Here is a 19,441-nt window from a genome sequence, read left to right on the forward strand (position 1 = left end):
TGTCGCAGTGAACGCTGCTGTTCGTCCGACTGATGCTGAGATGCTGCTCACTGTCCACATGAGTCCTGTAGAGATGGAGCTTCTTCCTCTGCTGTGTCTCTGTCTCCTCTCTGTGTCTGGAACAACGTTTGCTGATGGAAACAGTAAGAACATCTTTATTTAAACGGATCAGATCATTTCTATGAAACGTCAGGAAACTGCGTCAGTGACGGTCGATATTAAATAAGATGAACATTAAATAAGATGAATATTAAATAAGATGAATATTAAATAAGATTAATATTAAATAAGATTAATATTAGATTGATATTAAACCTCTTTCTGATCAGTTACACTTGGATTCATCTTGTTTCTCATCAGTATTTGGTCCGTTCAGTTTTGTGGTGAATTATCTCAGGGCGTCGTCTCCTTCCTGCACAGAAGCGTCTCCGTCTCAAACCAAACATAAAATAACAATAATACTAATTAGTTTGTATCATTGTATCATTGAAATTGAGATTTCTTCTTTTACAGTTGTTTCTCTCATTGAACTGTCATTGTTAGTGAACCTTGTTAGACAGGTCACCTGACTTTTATCTCAGGGAGTCAGATAGGATGCTCCAGCATGGACTTGACCTCGAGATGAGGATCAACTGTCATTCTTATATATAAATTTTTACTTACAAACAGAAAAACATCTCCCTCCCATCTAAAATCCATAAAAGGAACTGTGTGTGTTAGATTCTTTAAATACGTTTCTGTCAGTGGCTGTGCTGATAATTAAACTACTGCCTTATTTATCTCCTCGGTGGTTCTGAGAAGTTTGTTTTAGAAATGTTCCTATCAGCTTGGTCCTTCGAGGTGGATCCCAATATCTTCTGCAATATCCAAGTTACAGGACCTGAGACCATGCACGGGGGAGTCCGGGACTCCTGAGTAAGTCCTCCTACAGGAGTGTTTTACCCTGTAGAGAGGCCAGGTTCCTCTGGACGTCTGAGAAGTGACGGGATCAATAGATATCCAGGACACCGAATCAAATAGAGGGGGTCTGTTTTATAATAAAAGGAAAATGACTTTTGTTTTAGTGCCAATATTTGTTTTTATACGTGTTTTTGAAGGACTGTACAGCATTTTAATGCTGATGTGTAGGAAAAAAAGAAAACACTACTGAAATAAAAAAGTATGCACTGTAACAAAAAGATGATAATGTGGTCATAGCAGAACCTGAACCAGACCCACCACCTCATCCCAGTGGTACCCTCTATTCTGCTATATCAGGCTTGGGCCCAGCTGACTCTTCCGTAGTCCTCCACTCTCTAGAACCTGATGTTTTAACCATATGCACAACAGTTAAAGGATCTTTGCCCCAGATAAATAGATGTATTACTAAGCACCCAGTGACCCATCATACTTATATGCCAGACATGAAAAAGGAAAGTTAGGATTAGTAAGTTGATTTCTTTATTTTTATAGTCATGCTGTGGCATAAGAATGTACCGACAAGAAAACAGACTAATAGTACTGAGAAACAACATATTATGAAGAGGGTGATAGGACAGGAGTGGGAGACAGAAGAAATGAGAAAAGGGTCAGTGATGATCAATCTAACACCAATCCAGAAACAATTGGTGCCAGTTCTGAATAATTCCTTTTGTGGTAGGTTACAAGTAATAAGAATGTAGACTGGATAAATCATTTAACTTTATATTTATACCATCAGTGGTGATTCTTGAGTTTTACAAGTGATGGGTTCAAAGCAACAGTGGAACAATTGGCTCCAACATCATTAATGTTGTGGCAAAAAAAAAAAGGTATTGGACATGTTAACAGAAAATGGAGGTGTCTGCAGAGTGTTTCATACTGTACATTTAGACATCACAAAACAGCACTAGATGGCAGCTTAAGCCTTATAAGACCTGACTGCACAGTCTGAAGAATAACCTAAGAATTCAGAGGTAAACAGTCCTTTCTCCTCCTTATTTGAGTAATAGTTTGGCAGATGCAGTCGTCTAATATCTTCTCTTCTCACTATTGCAGTGGCGGCCGCCGTGGTGACAGTATGTGAATGTTGTTGTATGTGGATGTATTCCTCCTGAGGCAGAGCTGGAGAGATGCCTTAACTTAGGAAGCAACGACATAAAAATTCACCTTGAGACGAGAATCAGCTGCAATATCACAACTGCAATTGTTATGTTTTTAATTACAAGTAGAAAAACATCTCCCACCCATGTGCAATCTATAAAAAGAACAGTGTGTATCAGATTCTTTAGGTATGCTTCTGTCAGCTGCTGTGATGAGGAAGGCATGCTTCCTTGATCGAGAGAAATCAGACTACTGCCTCATTAAACAACTTTCAGGAGTGTTCTTTCTGTGCAGTGACCACTCTTGAAATGGGACTGGTTGCAATCTAGGTGGTCGTTCATTTCTCAGCTTCTCAGTCAGATGAAAACAGTTCAACAGATCAACTCTGACTCTAAGAAACTTTTATCTACAAACACAGAACAAGGCTGCCTTTCTGTTTATATCCCCTTCAAAGGCTTTGTAAAAACCTTTTTGCTGTACAAGCATTAAATAGCTGCGATCTCCTTATCACAGTAAACTGGAATTTTCACAGCTTTTTACATCATCAGAGAACAAAATCTGTGGCTTGTTTTTATTCCTCTTTATGATGATTGATGTCTGAAAAGGATCGGACTGAGTTCTGATTATGATTTGAAGACTGAACAAACCTTAAGGAGGAGCACGTTCAGCCAGAGGCTTATTAACATTAAGTGTTTCACGGGAGATCCTTTCTACCTGTGGCCATCAATCTGTACAATTCCTCCCCCCTCTGTAAGGGGTGTAAGCAGGTGGCGCTCTAAGTGGCAGTCTCTATGGTCATGACAAGGGGCCAGCTCTGACCCAAGGTTCAACATGAAAAGCATCTGACTCAGTTCTGAAGACTGAACAAACCATAAGATCCTATGATTCACATTTTGACTGAACATCAATTTGACATCTAAATTTGTTTTTATATCAAAAAAATACTAAAACCTGACAGTTTCCAAACATCTTCACTGTAGTTTTGTTACTGTCATGAGTCAGAAAAGAACAATTTATGATTAATTTTACAATATTGAAGTTCTGTGAATCCAGTTAACATGAAACTCTGAAGGATTATATGATGATGACAGCTAACTCCTTCATGTCCGACTGAACCTCTGTGTGTAAACAAGCTTAATACATGGTTTCATTTTACAGATCTACAAATCATCAAGGTGACAGAAGGAAGTGATGTGATTTTGCCCTGTTCCACCAGCACCGAGGAGGACGTAACATCACAGAGCATTGAGTGGAAGAAAGATGGTCAGAAGGTGTTCCTCTATGAGGGTGAACCGTTACCAGGTCAAGATCAACAGTTCACAGGTCGTGTCTCACTTTATACCAGTGAACTGCAGCACGGTAACGCCTCCATAAAAATCAAGAATACAGAGCTGTTTGACAGTGGACACTACACCTGTGAAATTCCTCATCTTAACCAAATATTCCCCATTCAGCTTCTGGTTGGTGAGTACTTTTATAAAACAGCTGATTATTAACTGATGAGTCTCTGATGAACTTTGTTTAATAGTCAGAACATCTGGCAGAACCTCATCCCCACTGATAAAACCACATCTGGAATCATTCAGTCTGCATCAAACACAGTTGATGTTTTTGTCACGTTACAGATTTCATCATTTCGTTGTACTGTTCAGTATTTGATCAGTTTTTACCAGTTTTAACATCTTAGTCTGTCACTGAGGTTTCATCTCTTCTGATTCTTTGACTTCTTTACTCTCTCCTCTCACATATTCTGTTGTTAGAGTCAGAGGGAGTCTTCATTTATACAATAATATATATAATGTGCTTTGAGAGAGTCTCTCTCAAAGCACAGTGAAGCCTTTAAGGATTCAGAATGTGCTGTTATCACCACGTAAAATTCCTTTACCTTTATCGTAGCTATGACCACATTTGACTACTTGAAAACCTAGTTTATCTTAAGCATACACACTACCAACTTTACATTGGTAAGTGTAAGGAGGTGTTTGTTCTACTAGAGGTCCGCTACAGCCAGGGTTTGAACCCCAGTCTCCTAAAATCAATTGTTCCTGGATGTGTAAAAACTTACTGATTTTCCCCAGTATTTCCTGTCTGTAAAGTTCATGATTTTTCATAAACATCTGACAAATTGTATTTGTTTTGTCTTTTAGGTGGAGAGTTAACCTCTTATAGCTCATTTTAACAGTTTACATCTTATACTTATCAGATCTAATTGTGTAAAATACCAAGATAAAGAGGAACTAATGCATTTCCATTGCATTACTGTTAAACAAACACTGACAGGTCTTAATAGATGTGTGTGTGTTACTGTAGGTTGTGATTGGATTAAAATGATAAAGGATTAAACAGAAGAAAAACTTTTCTTTTCTTCCTACTACATTTTCAATATACTATAAATGAGTCCTAATAAAAGCTGCCAGGCTGAAATGTACAAACTCTCTTCCCCTTCTTCTTAAAAACATCTGTACCAAGTTTCAGGCTGATGAACAAAAGTGACTCTGAGATATTTGACAAAGTGCAGTTCAGACAACAACCAGCAGAGGTCTGCAGAGCTCCAGAAAAACACGTTCAAAGTTCATAAATGAGGAGAAAACTGTTTAATAACGGAGAAAAACTGTTGTTAAATGTTAAAGTTAACCGGAAAAACGAGTAAAAATAAAGATTAACATTATTTTTATTGTTTATTATCATTAAATCGTGTCAGTTGTGATTAGTTAAATCACTTCCTCTGTTATTCAGGTGTCCTAACGTCACAGGAAGTCAACTACACTAACTTCCATATATGGTCACACAGGTGATTGACCCACCATAAACTCACCGTGTTTTGACGGTGCTGATTTTCTATTGGATCAAACGAGCTGTCAATAAAACACACGAGGAGCTAGTTCAATGATGCTCTCCTGTGATTGGTTAATTGAGTTAAAAGTCTGTTAGTTACGTCACCTTAGACTGTAGGGAGATGCTGATTGGTTCGTTGTGTCCGTGGGCGTGTACTGATTTCAGAGATACTGAACATGATTGGTCCAAATGTTTGTTGACGCTGAAAAGTTTGTTTGTTCAGGAAGTTTGAGGAGCGGCGTCAAAACTAATCGATGACAGATAATCTGATTTTATTCAGTTTGTTTCACTTCTGCTTCAATTTAAACAAAGTAAATTAGATTTGTTAAGTTTTGTCCTTTAAAACGGACCCTTGTTTGCCTGTAAATCTTTATTTTAGAGCTATAACTGTATGTTAATAGCGACCACACAGGTTAGCAGGTAAGTAGCTAACTGTTCACTGCCGTAAAGTAAAACGTTACTATGTTTATGTCGTAAATCCTTTATTACGATTCTTAACCCGTTGATAAAAACGAACATTTCAGCTTTTAAACGAGGTCAAATATGTTTATATTAACATTTATTGACAACATTAATATTTGATTTAACATTTTTATTTATAAATTTCGGTCGCATCCAACCTCCGCGTCTTAAAAGATTAAAAGACCGAAGAGGTGAAGACGAACGTAAGTAAAGAAATGAGTGATAAGTTTAAATCTACAGACCTGATTATAATATAACACCATCTGGTAAAATGAAACATAGTAAACTGTCGTCTGAGACTAATTAGTTTACAGATTAAATGTGTTCAAAGGTTAAGAATAACTGTTATTTCATAATGACAGCAGCAATAAATAACAATTAATAAGCGTTTATTGCATTTGGACTTTGGGCCTACAGTATTTTAATAAATTATCTTAACCATTAGTTTTTAGAACAAACCAGTGAATCCTAAAACTGAACACTGTACAGTTTTGTTTTAGACTAATGTACAATAAAATGCCCACATATTTGTAGAAACTAAGCAGAAATTATTTCTGTGCTCTTCTGTCATGTTGTAGGTCAGAAACAGCAGAATCAGTGGTTAAAAGTTACAACATTAGTAGTTCAAAAGAGTTGTTATTTAAAACAGGGTAGAATTGCAGCTCATGTGAAACATATGTGTGATGGTATATACAGTACTGGAAAAAGTAGACAATAATGGTAGACAATAATAAAAAAGACAGCTACTGGAGGATAAAATAACAAATGGAGAGGTCAAGGACAAAATCTGATGAGAAGTTTCTCAAAGTCTTTTTTCCAGAAGTCCAGAAGGACCTGGTTAAGAATTTGTTTATACTCGTGACATTCAGTTTAATGTAAAAGTTGATTCTTCCACAATCTGAAGAAGCTTGATCAGAAATAACAGCAGACAAGGAATCACTTTGTATGTGTCTAGTTGTTGTAAGGTGAAACCAGAGAAATAATTGTTTTTAGCCATTAGAGACCATGATACAGTCCTGTATGTACATTTACCTTTAGTCTTCTGGCAGATGCTTTTATCCAAAGTGACTTACAAGTGAGGTACGAGGCAAAATATCTAAGGCAGCTGTATGTTTATGTGTTATGGAAGAATAGTTTAATTATTTAATACATGACAGGATAGGATTTATATGTCTCCAATGCATCAGTGTCTGGTTTAAACATTAATAAAGTATCTACTACTAGTCAAAGGTTTTCACATTATAAAGTTGAGATATCTGAAAATGTAAGTGGATAGTCAAAAAAATCTTAAATCAGTTTGTCATCGAAGGAGGAGCTGCTCCTTCAGCTGTAGCTGACTCGCTATTCAGTTGCTCTGTTTGTTCTGCTTTAACCAACTTAAAACTAAATTCATAGTTTTAGTGAACAGTACTAGTGGCATAAGAGTAGTAACATACTCCTGTGTTACTTAAGGACCGTTTATAATACTCCAAATGCTCTTTTGATTTTCTTGTGTTTGAGGTCTGTTAGCTCTACTGTTGGCCATGGCTGCTTGTCCCTCTTCTTTTCTTGCTCAGTGTGTCATATGATTAGTTTCTCCTCGACCTCCTTTATTGAGAAGGGGATTTTTGTTAGTGAATGATTTGATAACTGACCATCAAATAGACTTATTCTGTCTTACTGAAACCTGGCTGCAGCAGGATGAATATGTCTCTCTGAATGAGTCGACCCCCTCAAGTCATGTTAATTATCATGTTCCTAGAAACACAGGTCGGGGTGGAGGAGTAGCAGCAATCTTCCACTCAAGTTTGTTAATCAACCCCAGACCTAAACATAGTTTGAATTCATTTGAGAGCCTCACTCTTAGCCTCTCTGATCCTAACTGGAAAAATCAAAAACCAGTCCTGTTTGTTATTGTGTACCGTCCTCCTGTCCCTTACTCTGAGTTTTTAACTGAATTCTCAGAGTTTCTATCTGATTTAGTTCTTAGTGCAGATAAAGTCATTATAGTGGGTGACTTTAATATCCATGTAGATGTTGATGATAACTGCCTCAACACTGACTTTAATTCACTATTAGACTCTAAATGTAAATAAACCCACTCACTGTTTTAATCACACCCTTGATCTTATTCTGACATACGGTGTGGAAGTTGATCAGTTAATAGTTTTTTCCCCAAAACCCTCTTTTATCTGACCATTTCTTAATAACATTTGAATTTACAGTACCAGACTTTACTAAACCTACGGATAAGATTTACTACAGTAGATGTTTTTGTGAAAATGCTGTCAACATATTTAAGGAACTGATTCCATCTTTTATTTCAGAGCCATGTACCAACACAGTGTGTGGTGTGAGTGGTACATGGACTATCTTGTTAATAGTACTGCTGCTTCACTCGGAACAATACTTAATACTGTTCTTCTTCTTCTCTTTCGGATTTTCCCATCAGGGGTCGCCACAGTGAATCATCCTTTTCCACCTAACTCTATCATGAACATCTTCTACCCTCACACTAGCCAACCTCATGTCCTCTGTTAAGACATCCATATATCTCCTCCTTGGTCGTCCTCTTGCCCTCCTGTCTGGCAGCTCCATCTCCAACATCTTTCTACCAATATATTCACTATCCCTCCTCTGAACATGTGCAACCCATCTCAGTCTGCAACGTGAGCCGTCCCTCTGATGTGCTTGTTCTTTATTCTGTCTACAATACTTGATACTGTTGCTCCTCTGAAAAAGAAACTAGTGAGTCAGAGGAAGTTAGTTCCATGGTAAAATTCACAAATCCGTAGCTTAAAGCAGAAATCACGTAAGCTGGAAAGAAGGTGGCGTCCCACCAATTTAGATGAATCTTGCCTGGAAAGATAGTTTAATAATATATAAAAAAGCCCTGCGTAAAGGTAGAACTTCATATTACTCCTCATTAATAAAGGCAAATAAGAACAACCCTAGGTTTCTTTTCAGCACTGTAGCCAGGCTGACAAAGAGTCATAGCTCGGTTGACCCTAGTATTCCCTCAACTCTCAGCAGCAATGATTTTATGAATTTCTTTACGCATAAAATCATAACTATTAGAGAAAAAATTGATCAGATGCGTGCGGCATGGATGGTCTCATTTGTGAACACATCTAGATTCATGTGTAAGACCACGCTCGTACTGAGACTGCTTCCTCCCCGTAGGACATGGGTGTCAAACTCAATTGCACAGGGGGCCAAAACTCAAAGCACACTTTAGGTTGCAGGCCAAACAGGATAAACATTTATTGAACACACTAAAAGTAATAATAAATAATGGTTTCTGAACATGAATAGGAATAAAAACAGACAGGAATAATATTGCAAAGAAAATAAACTTAAACTTTATATAACTTAGAATACGTATATATATATATATATATATATATATATATATATATATATATATATATATATATATATATATATATATATATATATATATAAATTATAAAAGTTACAGCTATGAACATGCTGCAAAAAAATGAAAAAATTAAACTAAAATAAACAAAACTTCAAATATCTTTAAATATTTTTGCGCTCCATGAAAATGTTCCTCTCAAAATCCTACAAATTCAAAATATGAACATGGTCCAAAAAAACGCACACACCTTGAGCACACGGTTCTTCAGAAACTCTCCCTCAGTAAATGGCCGGCTTGATTCTGCTACAATAAAGCTTACTTTCACAGCATCTTCACTTTGTGTTTTCACTGTGGTGAAAAAACATTTGCTGAGATGTCAGATTCTTCTTTAACTCTTTTATTTTCTGTAGCGTCTGGTTTGCATTCAGGTTTTTCAGCTCAGCCTGATGTTTTGACTTGAAGTGCCCTCTTAGATTAAATTCCTTAATTACAGCCACATTAGCTCCACAAAAAGTACACACATGTTTACCGGCAATGTTAATAAACATATACAGTCGCAAGAAAAAGTATGTGAACCCTTTGGGATTATGTGGAGTTGGTCATAAAATGTGCTCCGATCTTCATCTAACTCACAACAATACAAAAACACAGTCTACTGAAAATAATAGTACACAAACATTATATGTTTTCATCCTCTGTGGAGCTTCAGTTGGTGACAGATGGTCTTACGTTTTCCTGCAAACCTGATAAACTCTGGAATTCATTTTTCCATCAATGACAACTATTCGTCCAGGCCCTGAGGCAGCAAAGCAGCCCCAAACCATGATGCTCCCTCTGCCATGTTTTACAGTGGGGATGAGGTTTTAATGTTGGTGTGCTGTGCCTTTTTTCTCCACACATAGTGTTGTGTGTTTTTTTTTTTTCAACAACTCAATTTTGGTTCCATCTGTCCACAGAATATTTTGCCAGTAGTACTGTGGAACATCCAGGTGTCCTTTTGCAAACTTTCTTGTTTAATGTTTTCCTTATTCTAGATGTGTCAACAAAAATGTTAGCATGTGCCAGAGATTTCTGTAAGTCTTTAGCTGACACTCTAGGATTCTTCTGTACCTCATTCAGCATTCTGCGCTTCTTTGCTCTTGCAGTCATCTTTACAGGACGACCACGCCTAGGGAGAGTAGCAACAGTGCTGAACTTTCTCCATTTGTAGACAGTCTGTCTTACCGTGAACAGATGAACATCATTTGGAGATACTTTTTTAACCCTTTCCAGCTTCATGCAAGTCAACAATTCTTGATCGTAGGTCTTCTGAGAGATCTTTTCTGCGAGGCATGGTTCACATCAGGCAGTGCTTCTTGAAACCAGTAAACCCAAAACTGGTGTGTGTTTTTAAAGGGAAGGACAGCTTTCAGCAACACATCCAATATCATCACACTGATTGGACTCAAGGTTGGCTCACTCCTGGTTCAGTCATCAGGCTAGGGGTTCACGTACTTTTTCCATCCTGCACTGTGAATGTTTACATGTTATGTTCAATAAAAACATGAAAACATATAATATTTGTGTAGTATTATTTTCAGCAGACTGTGTTTTTGTATTGTTGTGAGTTACATGAAGATCGGAACACATTTTATGACAAATTCATGCAAAACTCCACGTAATCCCAAAGGGTGCCCATACTTTTCCTTCCACTTTACTCAGCCTCCCATCGGTTTTGAAAGGCTCTGTTTTCAGAATCACATTTTCTTTTCACCATTGTTAAGTGCTAGCTTTGACGTTCTGATGTAAAATGATCTCACGGGCAGGATATGGCTGACTCTGAACCATCTCTTAGTTCTGCTGCTACAGCTTAGTCTGCTGGGGGACCTCTACTGATACACTGAGCTCCTCTCCCCTCTCCTTTCTCCTATATCAATTCAAATTCTCCCATTTCATGTCATTAACTTTGTGACTTCTCTCTCCTGTAGTTGTGTTTCCTCCTCTCTGTCTCCCTCTCTCTGTACTTTTCTTGCTGCTTGTTGTTTTTGTTGCCTGCTGTTCTTTTCTCTCTATTCTTTCCACTCACCCCAACCAGTCGAGGCAGATGGCCACCCACTATGAGCCTGGATCTGCTGGAGGTTTTTCCTCTCCACTGTTGCCTAAAGCTTGCTAAAATGGGATTGTTGGGTTTTCTGTATCAGTTTTTGTATAATTATTTTCTGTAAGGTCTTAAACCTTACACCGTAAAGTGCTTTGAGATAACTTCTGTTGTGAATTGGCGCTATACAAATAAAACTGAATTGAGTTGAATTAAATAATTATGTCTCTATGCTCACAGGTGCAGTTTCAAAGCCGTCCATCACCATTCTTGGTGAAACAAAGGACAAGATTCAGCTGCAGTGTGAGGTTTTTGCTGCTTCTCCAGGATTTAAATTGAAGATCCTTTTGCAGGACGGCTCTGGAGACAACCTTACTGAAAGTGAAATACAGAACACAGTAAGAGGAGGACGCTACATCCTTAGCACTACTTCTACCAAGAGCAACTATTATCGCTGTGTAGCCACAATAGAGATGATTCATTATTTTTAATACTTTTGTGTAGATAGGTAACTAGTTTTAAAATTAAGTTATACCCTCTCGGTATCATGTTGTTTAAGAGAGTTTTTATCTCAGTTTTAACCCTTGGATTTATACTTTCACTCATCCGAAAGACCGGAGTGCAACAACTGCGTCCATCAACATGGTAACAGCTCCTTTGCCCTCCCCCTATCTGGGAAAGTCAGATGGCTCTGTTCTCTGGCACAGCTCCTACCGGAATACACACCTTTGCTTCAGAGGCAGCCTGCCACCATTAAACCCATAAAGAGGTGAACAGAGGGGGCACACTGCACGGTTGCTTTGAAGAGACGGATTGGCATAAGGACCATCACTGGTTACAAGTCCAGCAGCCAAGCGACTGTGGGGACAGTGGACTGTGCAACAAATAAAAAAAAAAAAAAAAGTCGTGCCTGGTTAAAATAAGAATAAGATGCCTCACTTGACCCCCTGCCTTTCAACCTCAACCTCAACCTCAAGTTAGAGTGAATGACGCCATCATACATCTGCTCCATCGCACCTACACCCACCTTCTTCAGAAGTTCTCTGAGGACTCTGCAGTTGTAGGATGTATTTAGGGTGGAGACATCACAGAGTACCAGGGAGTGGTGGACAGTTTTGGACAGAGGAGCACGTTCAGCCAAAGACTTATTAACATTAAGTGTTTCACGGGAGATCCTTTCTACCTGTGGCCATCAATCTGTACAATTCCTCCCCCCTCTGTAAGGGGTGTAAGCAGGTGGCGCTCTAAGTGACAGTCTCTATGGTCATTCAATTCAATTCAATTCAATTTTATTTGTAGAGCGCTTTTTACAATTGACATTGTCACAAAGCAGCTTTACACAACCAAAGAACAGTACATGAACAGTGTATGTGTATGAGTCAATGACAAGGGGCCAGCTCTGACCCAAGGTTCAACATGAAAAGGATCTGACTCAGTTCTGAAGACTGAACAAACCATAAGATCCTATGATTCACATTTTGACTGAACATCAGTTTTACATCTAAACTTGTTTTATATCACAAAAATACTAAAACCTGACAGTTTGCTGTAGTTTTGTTTCTTTCATGAGTCAGAAAAAAGTATTTTCAGTGAAATGTTATGAAAAATTTGTAGATGAAGGTAAAAATGTTCAGATGTACAATATTAAAGTTCTGTGAATCCAGTTAACATGAAACTCTGAAGGATTATATGATGATGACAGCTAACTCCTTCATGTCTGACTGAACCTCTGTGTGTAAACAACCTGATTAATACATGATTTTAATTTACAGAGCCTAAAGTCATCAAGGTGACAGAAGGAAGTGACGTGATTTTACCCTGTTCCACCAGCACCGAGGAGGACGTAACATCAGAGAGGATTGAGTGGAATAAAGATGTTGAGAAGCAGGTGTTCCTGTATGAGGGTGAACTGTTGTTATCAGGTCAAGATCAACAGTTCACAGATTGTGTCTCACTTTATACCAGTGAACTGCAGCACGGTAACGCCTCCATAGAAATCAAGAATACAAAACTGTCTGACAGTGGAGACTACACCTGTAAAATTGGAAAACTTCAGACAAACCAAACATTCCCCATTCAGCTTCTGGTTGGTGAGTACCTTTATAAAACAGCTGATTATTAACTGATGAGTCTCTGATGAACGTTTGTTAAATAGTCCAACACATCTGGTAGAACCTCATCCCCAAACCTACAACCACATCTGGAACGTATTTCCTCTGTATCAGTCATGTTTGATCTTTGATACAACCACAGAGAAATCTAATCTCAGAATCTAATCAATGATCACAACGCTGAGGGATGAAATATTTCTATTAAAACTGAAGTTAAAGGTTTCCAACCACACTTCCTCTGAACAAAAACAGTAAATGTGTCCAGCTGCTAACTTGATGTTCCTCCTACAGCAGACGACCAGGTACATTAAATACATTTTAAGTTTTTAATCAGTGATGACAAATCTCTGATCTCAATCTACTGACACAGGTGTAGATTTAACCAGTCATCATCTCAAACTTACAGATTAGATTAAATCAGTCGTTGTATTTCACAGCTTCTCTGCACAGACTGAAGCTCTGACTCTGACACAGCTTCATCTACAAACACAGAGCGAGGTCTGTAGAGTCAGTCCACTGCCGTTCTGTTTATATCCCCTTTAAAGACTTTGTCATGTTTAACATTTATTTCTCCATTGAAGTTTTAAATGGCTGCTCTCTGCTTCAACATTTTCACTGTTTTATCTTATAACATCATCAGAGAACAAAGTCTGCAGCTTGTTTTTATTTCTCTTTATTCACCTGATGGGTGTAATGTTGTCTGTTGTATGTTCATCAATGAAAATAAAATTAAATTAAATTAAAAACAAAACTGAGTGAACATTGGTTAGATATTTACTGTGGTTGTAGAAGGAATTTTAACTTTAGTTCAATTAGGACAAGGGACAATTTGTTGTTATAAACTGATCTGACAGAAGAAGAATTTTCTCAACAATTTCTCAGAAATTTCAAATGATTCAATGACCACTTTTAAATTATTTTAGTTCATCAGTGTCAGAATATCAGGAATGAGAATGTTGTATGTAAACAAACTACATATAACATTACATTAATAAAACAACATATTAATGCATAATTTTATTTTCCAGTGCCGTTGATCATCAAAGTGAAAGAAGGGAACAGTGTGATTTTACCCTGTTCCCCCAGGACCAAGGAAGATGTTAAAGAAGACCACTTTGAGTGGAAGAAAGATGGTCAGAAGGACGTTTTAGTGTATAAGGGTATGGAAGATGGAACAAGACATCAACAGTTCCGTGGTCGTGTTTCACTTTTTAAAGATGAACTGAAGAACGGTAACGCCTCCATAAAAATCAGAACTACAACAGAGGCCGACAGTGGAAACTACACCTGTGAATTTCCAGATCTCCACGAAACATTACACATCCTACTTGTTGTTGGTGAGTACTTTGATAAAACAGCTGACTGTTTATGATGAAACTAGTTTAAAAGTCTCAGTTGGACTCTTATCTAATAGAAAACACATCATCACAGCTGCATCCACATCTGGAATGATTCCCTCTGTATTAAACACGGATGATGTTTGTGACATGTTGCAGATTATTTTATTAAAACCTGAGGATTTCAGTTTATCTTCAAACCCTCATCTTACAAACACAGAAATCCATCAGACACTCACTTCACACAGTGACTGTCGGGTGTAGGCAGGAAAAGAGGATTTAAATTTCTCTGTCCTGAGCAATATGAGACACAAGAGACTGGAATAAGTGAAAATGTGCTTTTATCATCACTTGAATAGTCAGTGTCTCTTCACTAGTGTCTGCTTAGTCACAACTAACCACTTTTAACTAGTTTGACAAACTAGTTTATCTCAGACACACACCAGCTTTAACCAATGTGGAACAAAAACAAACCAGTTGTGTTTATGATGATGTGAGCAGCTGATCATAAAACGTCTCTGACAAAAGCTGTTGATGTCTGATACCTGTTTTTCCTTCAGTCTTAACCGTCTGCACAGTTCGTGATCACGTAACAACCTAACAAACTGTTTTGTTTTGTTTTTCTTTTGTCTTTTAGGTGATAAGTTAACCTCTTACGGCTCATTTACCTTTTTATGTTTCTGTCTCCTAAAAACATCTCGTATTAAACTGTGTAAAATACCAAGATAACAAGGAGCTCATACATTTCCATCACATGTATATACACGACTGTATATATTGTTTTCTTTTGACGGTAGGTTTCAAACACTGTAAATTAGTCATAATGAAAGCTGCCAGGCTGAAATGTGCAAACTCAATTCAATTCAATTCACGTTATCTCAAGGCACTTTACAGTGTTTAAGGTTTAAGACCTTACAGAAAATATTTATACAAAAAATTATAAAGAAATCCCAACAATCCCATTTGAGCAAGCTTTAGGTAACAGTGGAGAGGAAAAACTCCCTTTAGAGGAAGAAACCTCCAGCAGAACCAGGCTCATAGTGGGCGGCCATCTGCCTCAAACGGTGGGGGTGAGTGGAAAGAGAAGAGAGAAAAGAACATCAGGCAATAAAGACAACAACAAGCATCAAGAACATTGGGCAGGTGAAATGGATTCTGGAGATGTACAGCTCCAGGCCGAGGATACCTGCAGAAAAGTACAGAGAGAGGGAGACAGAGGTATGGTATTAGCCATACCATATATGGCTAATATGGTAAAACTTTCCTTTTTCCTAAAAAAGGAAAGTTTTAAGTCTAGTCTTAAATGTAGAGAGGGTGTCTGCCTCCAGAACCTGAACTGACCCCTGAGTCCAGAGTAGGCTTTTTGAGTAGGGGCTTGACTACAGCAACCTTAAAAGCCTGTGGTACGTAGCCTATTTGTAAAGACAGATTGATCTGATCTAATATGGACGTGCTGATCAAGGTAAGAGATCTTTGAGGAGTCTAGTCAGGATGGGATCTAAGAGACATGTTGATGGTTTAGAGGAATTTATTACTGAAATTTTCTGAATGATCTACAGGGAGGAAGCAGTCTAAATACGAGCGTGGTCTTACAAATGAATCTAGAGTTGTTGTGCAGTCCATGCTGTATGCAGGGAGGATCTGATCAATTTTTTCTCTAATAGTTATGATTTTATTCGTAAAGAAATTCATGAAATCATTGCTGCTGAGAGTTGAAGGAATACTAGGCTCAACAGAGCTATGACTCTTTGTCAGCCTGGCTACGGTGCTGAAAAGAAACCTAGGAAGTTTGAGGAACGATATCGTAAATCCTTCATAAAGATTCTCAAACCCGTTGAAAAATGAACACTTGAGGTGTAAAATCTTGGTTAAATATGTCTGTATAAACATTTACTGACAACATAAAAATTTGATTTAGCATTTTTATGTGTAAGCTTTGGTCGCATCCAACCTCAGTGAGTCCAGAAGTTACTGAGATGTTTGGCTCCACAGACCTGAATATATACTGTCCTAATTTAATCATTGATGTGTATTTGTTACATTTGACCATTCTCCAGTATCCCAACAAAAATTATCGTAGTATTATGTATGAAAGGGAATTTTAATAGATAACAGTTGGAAACAATTTATATTTAAGACCATGTGGTGAATTTATGATTAGTTTAAACTACACGTATCTTCAATATTTTGACCAATAAGAATTCCTCATTGACCTCTATAGGAAAACTAATTAAAGACATCTCCAGCTCAGTTTATTATGTCTGAAATAGAAATTACAGTTTTTTTTTATGAGCTTGTAACTAATGACTTAGTCATTACTAGTTAATTGTGCAATTGCACATAAATTAAATTCTAATTTTGACTTTGTCACATTAAAATTTAAACTAGTGAAAAAAACTTTTGTTATTTCAAAATGTTATTATAGACAGCATAGTGAAACCTATGACATAATAAATCAGTTTTCCATATTGACATGTTCAATTCTGTGGATGCTATTGTTTATGTTCACAGGTGCTGTTTCAAAGCCGTCCTTCAGCAAGGTTAATAACACAAAGGATGGGAAGCAGCTGCAGTGTGAGGTTTCAGGTGCTTCTCCAGGATTTAAACTGAACATCTCTTGGCAGGACGGCTCTAAAAACAACCTCACTAATAACGAAATACAGAACACAGAAAGAGGAAGAAGTTACTTCCTCGACACTACTGTGACCAAAAGTGGCACTTATTACTGTGTAGCCACGATGGAGGAAATCAACCATCAGGTTTCTAATAAGATTGATGTTGATGTTCCTGGTGAGTTTCCCTGTCTTTATATTTTTATTTATGTCTTGAACATCTCTTGGCAGGCTTGTTCATGTTACTAGTTTTTAGAAAACATGAAACCATCTGTTCATGTTGAAAATCATTCAGATTTGTGCCGAGACTCCACTTACATTTACATTTACATTTCGACTTACAAGTGAGGAACAAGGCAAGCAAAACTAAATCTAAGTCAAGGAGAAAAACTTGATGAATCTACAGAGATCAGAGGAAGAATCTGAAGCTGTGGAGGGAAAGAACAGAAAGAAGTGTTTGTAGTAATTCAGGGAACTTTACTGAATTTACATCAGAAAACAACATTTATTCCTCATTAAGCTTCTTCTTGGTTTCTGCTCAGAGCAGCTGTGTATTTACAGAGGGAACATTTTTAAAGTCTCAGATGGATTTTTACAAGAAAGACGTAATAAATCTCTGAGACAACTGTTGTAAATACAGTATATGGAGTTGATCACGTCCTAGTCTTTCTAATCACTATTCTTTAATTGGTCCAGTTTTTTTATCATTAGTTCATTAATAATTGATGAATATTGATGATTATCAATAGTTTTTATTATTCATTAATGTCTATCAATAATTGATTCCTGATACTTGTGTTGTTCTAATCAGATGATGATGGATTATGTTGATGGAAAACAAGAAGCTGTTCAACACCATGAACAAGCTGCAGTGTTGTCAGTTTATTAGGAACACCTTCATTTAAACTACTGCAATACTTTAGAGAGTTTGTAGTAAAGCTCATAGTCAAACTCCTCACACAAGAATTTAATATAGGAGCAGATGATCCACTGACCACAGGGTCGGTGGTTTGCACATTAACTCTTATTGTGTAGTTGTTGTTAATCAATCTAGCCACAGGGGTTGCAAGCCAGTTACTTCTGTGCCGGTCCCAAGCCCAGATAAATAGAGAGGGTTGCGTCAGGAAGGGCATCCGGCGTAAAAATTGCCAAAATAACCATGCGAATCATCAATAACACTTTCATACCGGATCGGTCGAGGCCCGGGTTAACAACGACCGCCACCGATGCTGTTAACCTACAGGGTGTCGGTGGAAATTTGACTGCTGTTGGTCGAAGAAAGAGGGGAGGCAGAAGGGTTCGTGGTCAGAGAGAGAAGGGGAAAGGCAGGAGCATAGGTTTGAGAATAGGGACTCTTAACGTTGGCACGATGACAGGGAAAGGCAGAGAGCTGGCAGACATGATGGAGAGAAGGAAGGTAGATGTACTGTGTGTACAGGAGACAAGGTGGAAGGGCAGCAAGGCACGTAGTATCGGAGGAGGATTCAAACTGTTCTACCATGGAGTGGATAGGAAGAGAAACGGGGTAGGAGTGATCCTGAAGGGGGAATTTGTAAACAGTGTTCTAGAGGTGAAAAGAGTCTCAGACAGGGTGATGAGCCTAAAGCTAGAAATTGAAGGGGTGATGGTGAATGTAGTCAGTGGGTATGCGCCACAAGCTGGCTGTGAGTTAGAAGAGAAGGAGAGATTCTGGAGTGAGTTTGATGAGGTCATAGAGAGTATCCCCAGAGGAGAGAGAGTTGTTGTTGGAGCAGACTTCAATGGGCATGTTGGTGAGGGCAACAGAGGTGATGAGGAGGTGATGGGCAGGTTTGGTGTGAAGGAAAGGAATCTGGAAGGACAGATGGTGGTGGACTTTGCTAAGAGGATGGAAATGGCTGTAGTCAACACTTACTTCCAGAAGTGAGAGGAACATAGAGTGACATACAGAAGTGGAGGTAGGAGTACTTAGGTGGAATGAGGAAGTACAGGAATGCGTCCAGAGGAAGAGGTTAGCTAAAAGGAAGTGGGATGTAGAAAGGACTGAGGAAAGTAGACAGGAGTACAAGGAAGTGCAGTGTAGAGTGAAGAGGGAGGTGGCAAAGGCCAAACAGAAAGCTTACGATGAGCTGTAAGACAGGTTAGACACAAAGGAAGGAGAGAAGGACTTGTACAGGCTAGCCAGACAGAGAGATAGAGATGGGAAGGATGTGCAACAGGTAAGGGTGATTAAGGACAGAGATGGAAAGGTGCTAACAACCCAGGAGAGTGTGCAGAGAGACAGGAATCTCCCTGGACAATGATGTTTGCGGATGACATTGTGATTTGCAGTGAGAGTAGAGAGCAGGTAGAGGAACAGCTAGAGAGGTGGAGGTTTGCTCTGGAAAGAAGAGGCATGAAGGTCAGTCGTAGTAAGACAGAATACATGTGTCTGAACGAGAGGGATCAAGGTAGAAGCGTTAGGTTACAGGGGGCTGAGGTGAAGAAGGTGCAGGAGTTTAAGTACTTGGGGTCAACAGTTCAGTGTGATGGGGAGTGTGGAAAAGAGGTGAAGAGGCGAGTGCAGGCAGGTTGGAGCGGGTGGAGGAAAGTGTCAGGAGTGTTGT

The 19,441-nt window shown here is 38.4% G+C and overlaps 1 protein-coding gene and 1 long non-coding RNA gene across 3 annotated transcripts; both read left to right on the forward strand.

Moving 5' to 3' along the window:
* Window positions 1-14,993, forward strand: LOC113154789 (immunoglobulin superfamily member 11-like). Of its 2 annotated transcripts, XM_026349169.1 has the most exons (5): window positions 1-143; window positions 3,220-3,236; window positions 12,586-12,886; window positions 13,936-14,244; window positions 14,882-14,993. In XM_026349169.1, the coding sequence occupies exons 1-5, from the start codon at window positions 41-43 to the stop codon at window positions 14,971-14,973; spliced, it is 822 nt and encodes a 273-aa protein (XP_026204954.1). In that variant the 5' UTR covers window positions 1-40; the 3' UTR covers window positions 14,974-14,993. The 2 variants fall into 2 exon arrangements, with proteins under 2 accessions (XP_026204954.1, XP_026204953.1); XM_026349168.1 differs by lacking the exon at window positions 3,220-3,236 and having other exon boundaries at window positions 12,569-12,886.
* Window positions 3,516-11,182, forward strand: LOC113154797. The gene is made up of 4 exons (XR_003298065.1): window positions 3,516-3,525; window positions 4,209-4,215; window positions 5,533-5,561; window positions 11,037-11,182. It is a non-coding gene; the product is annotated as an uncharacterized LOC113154797 (long non-coding RNA).
* Window positions 14,994-19,441: the final 4,448 nt, after the last annotated feature.

Source organism: Anabas testudineus, chromosome 5 (assembly GCF_900324465.2).
Source record: "Anabas testudineus chromosome 5, fAnaTes1.2, whole genome shotgun sequence".
Classification (NCBI taxonomy): domain Eukaryota; kingdom Metazoa; phylum Chordata; class Actinopteri; order Anabantiformes; family Anabantidae; genus Anabas; species Anabas testudineus.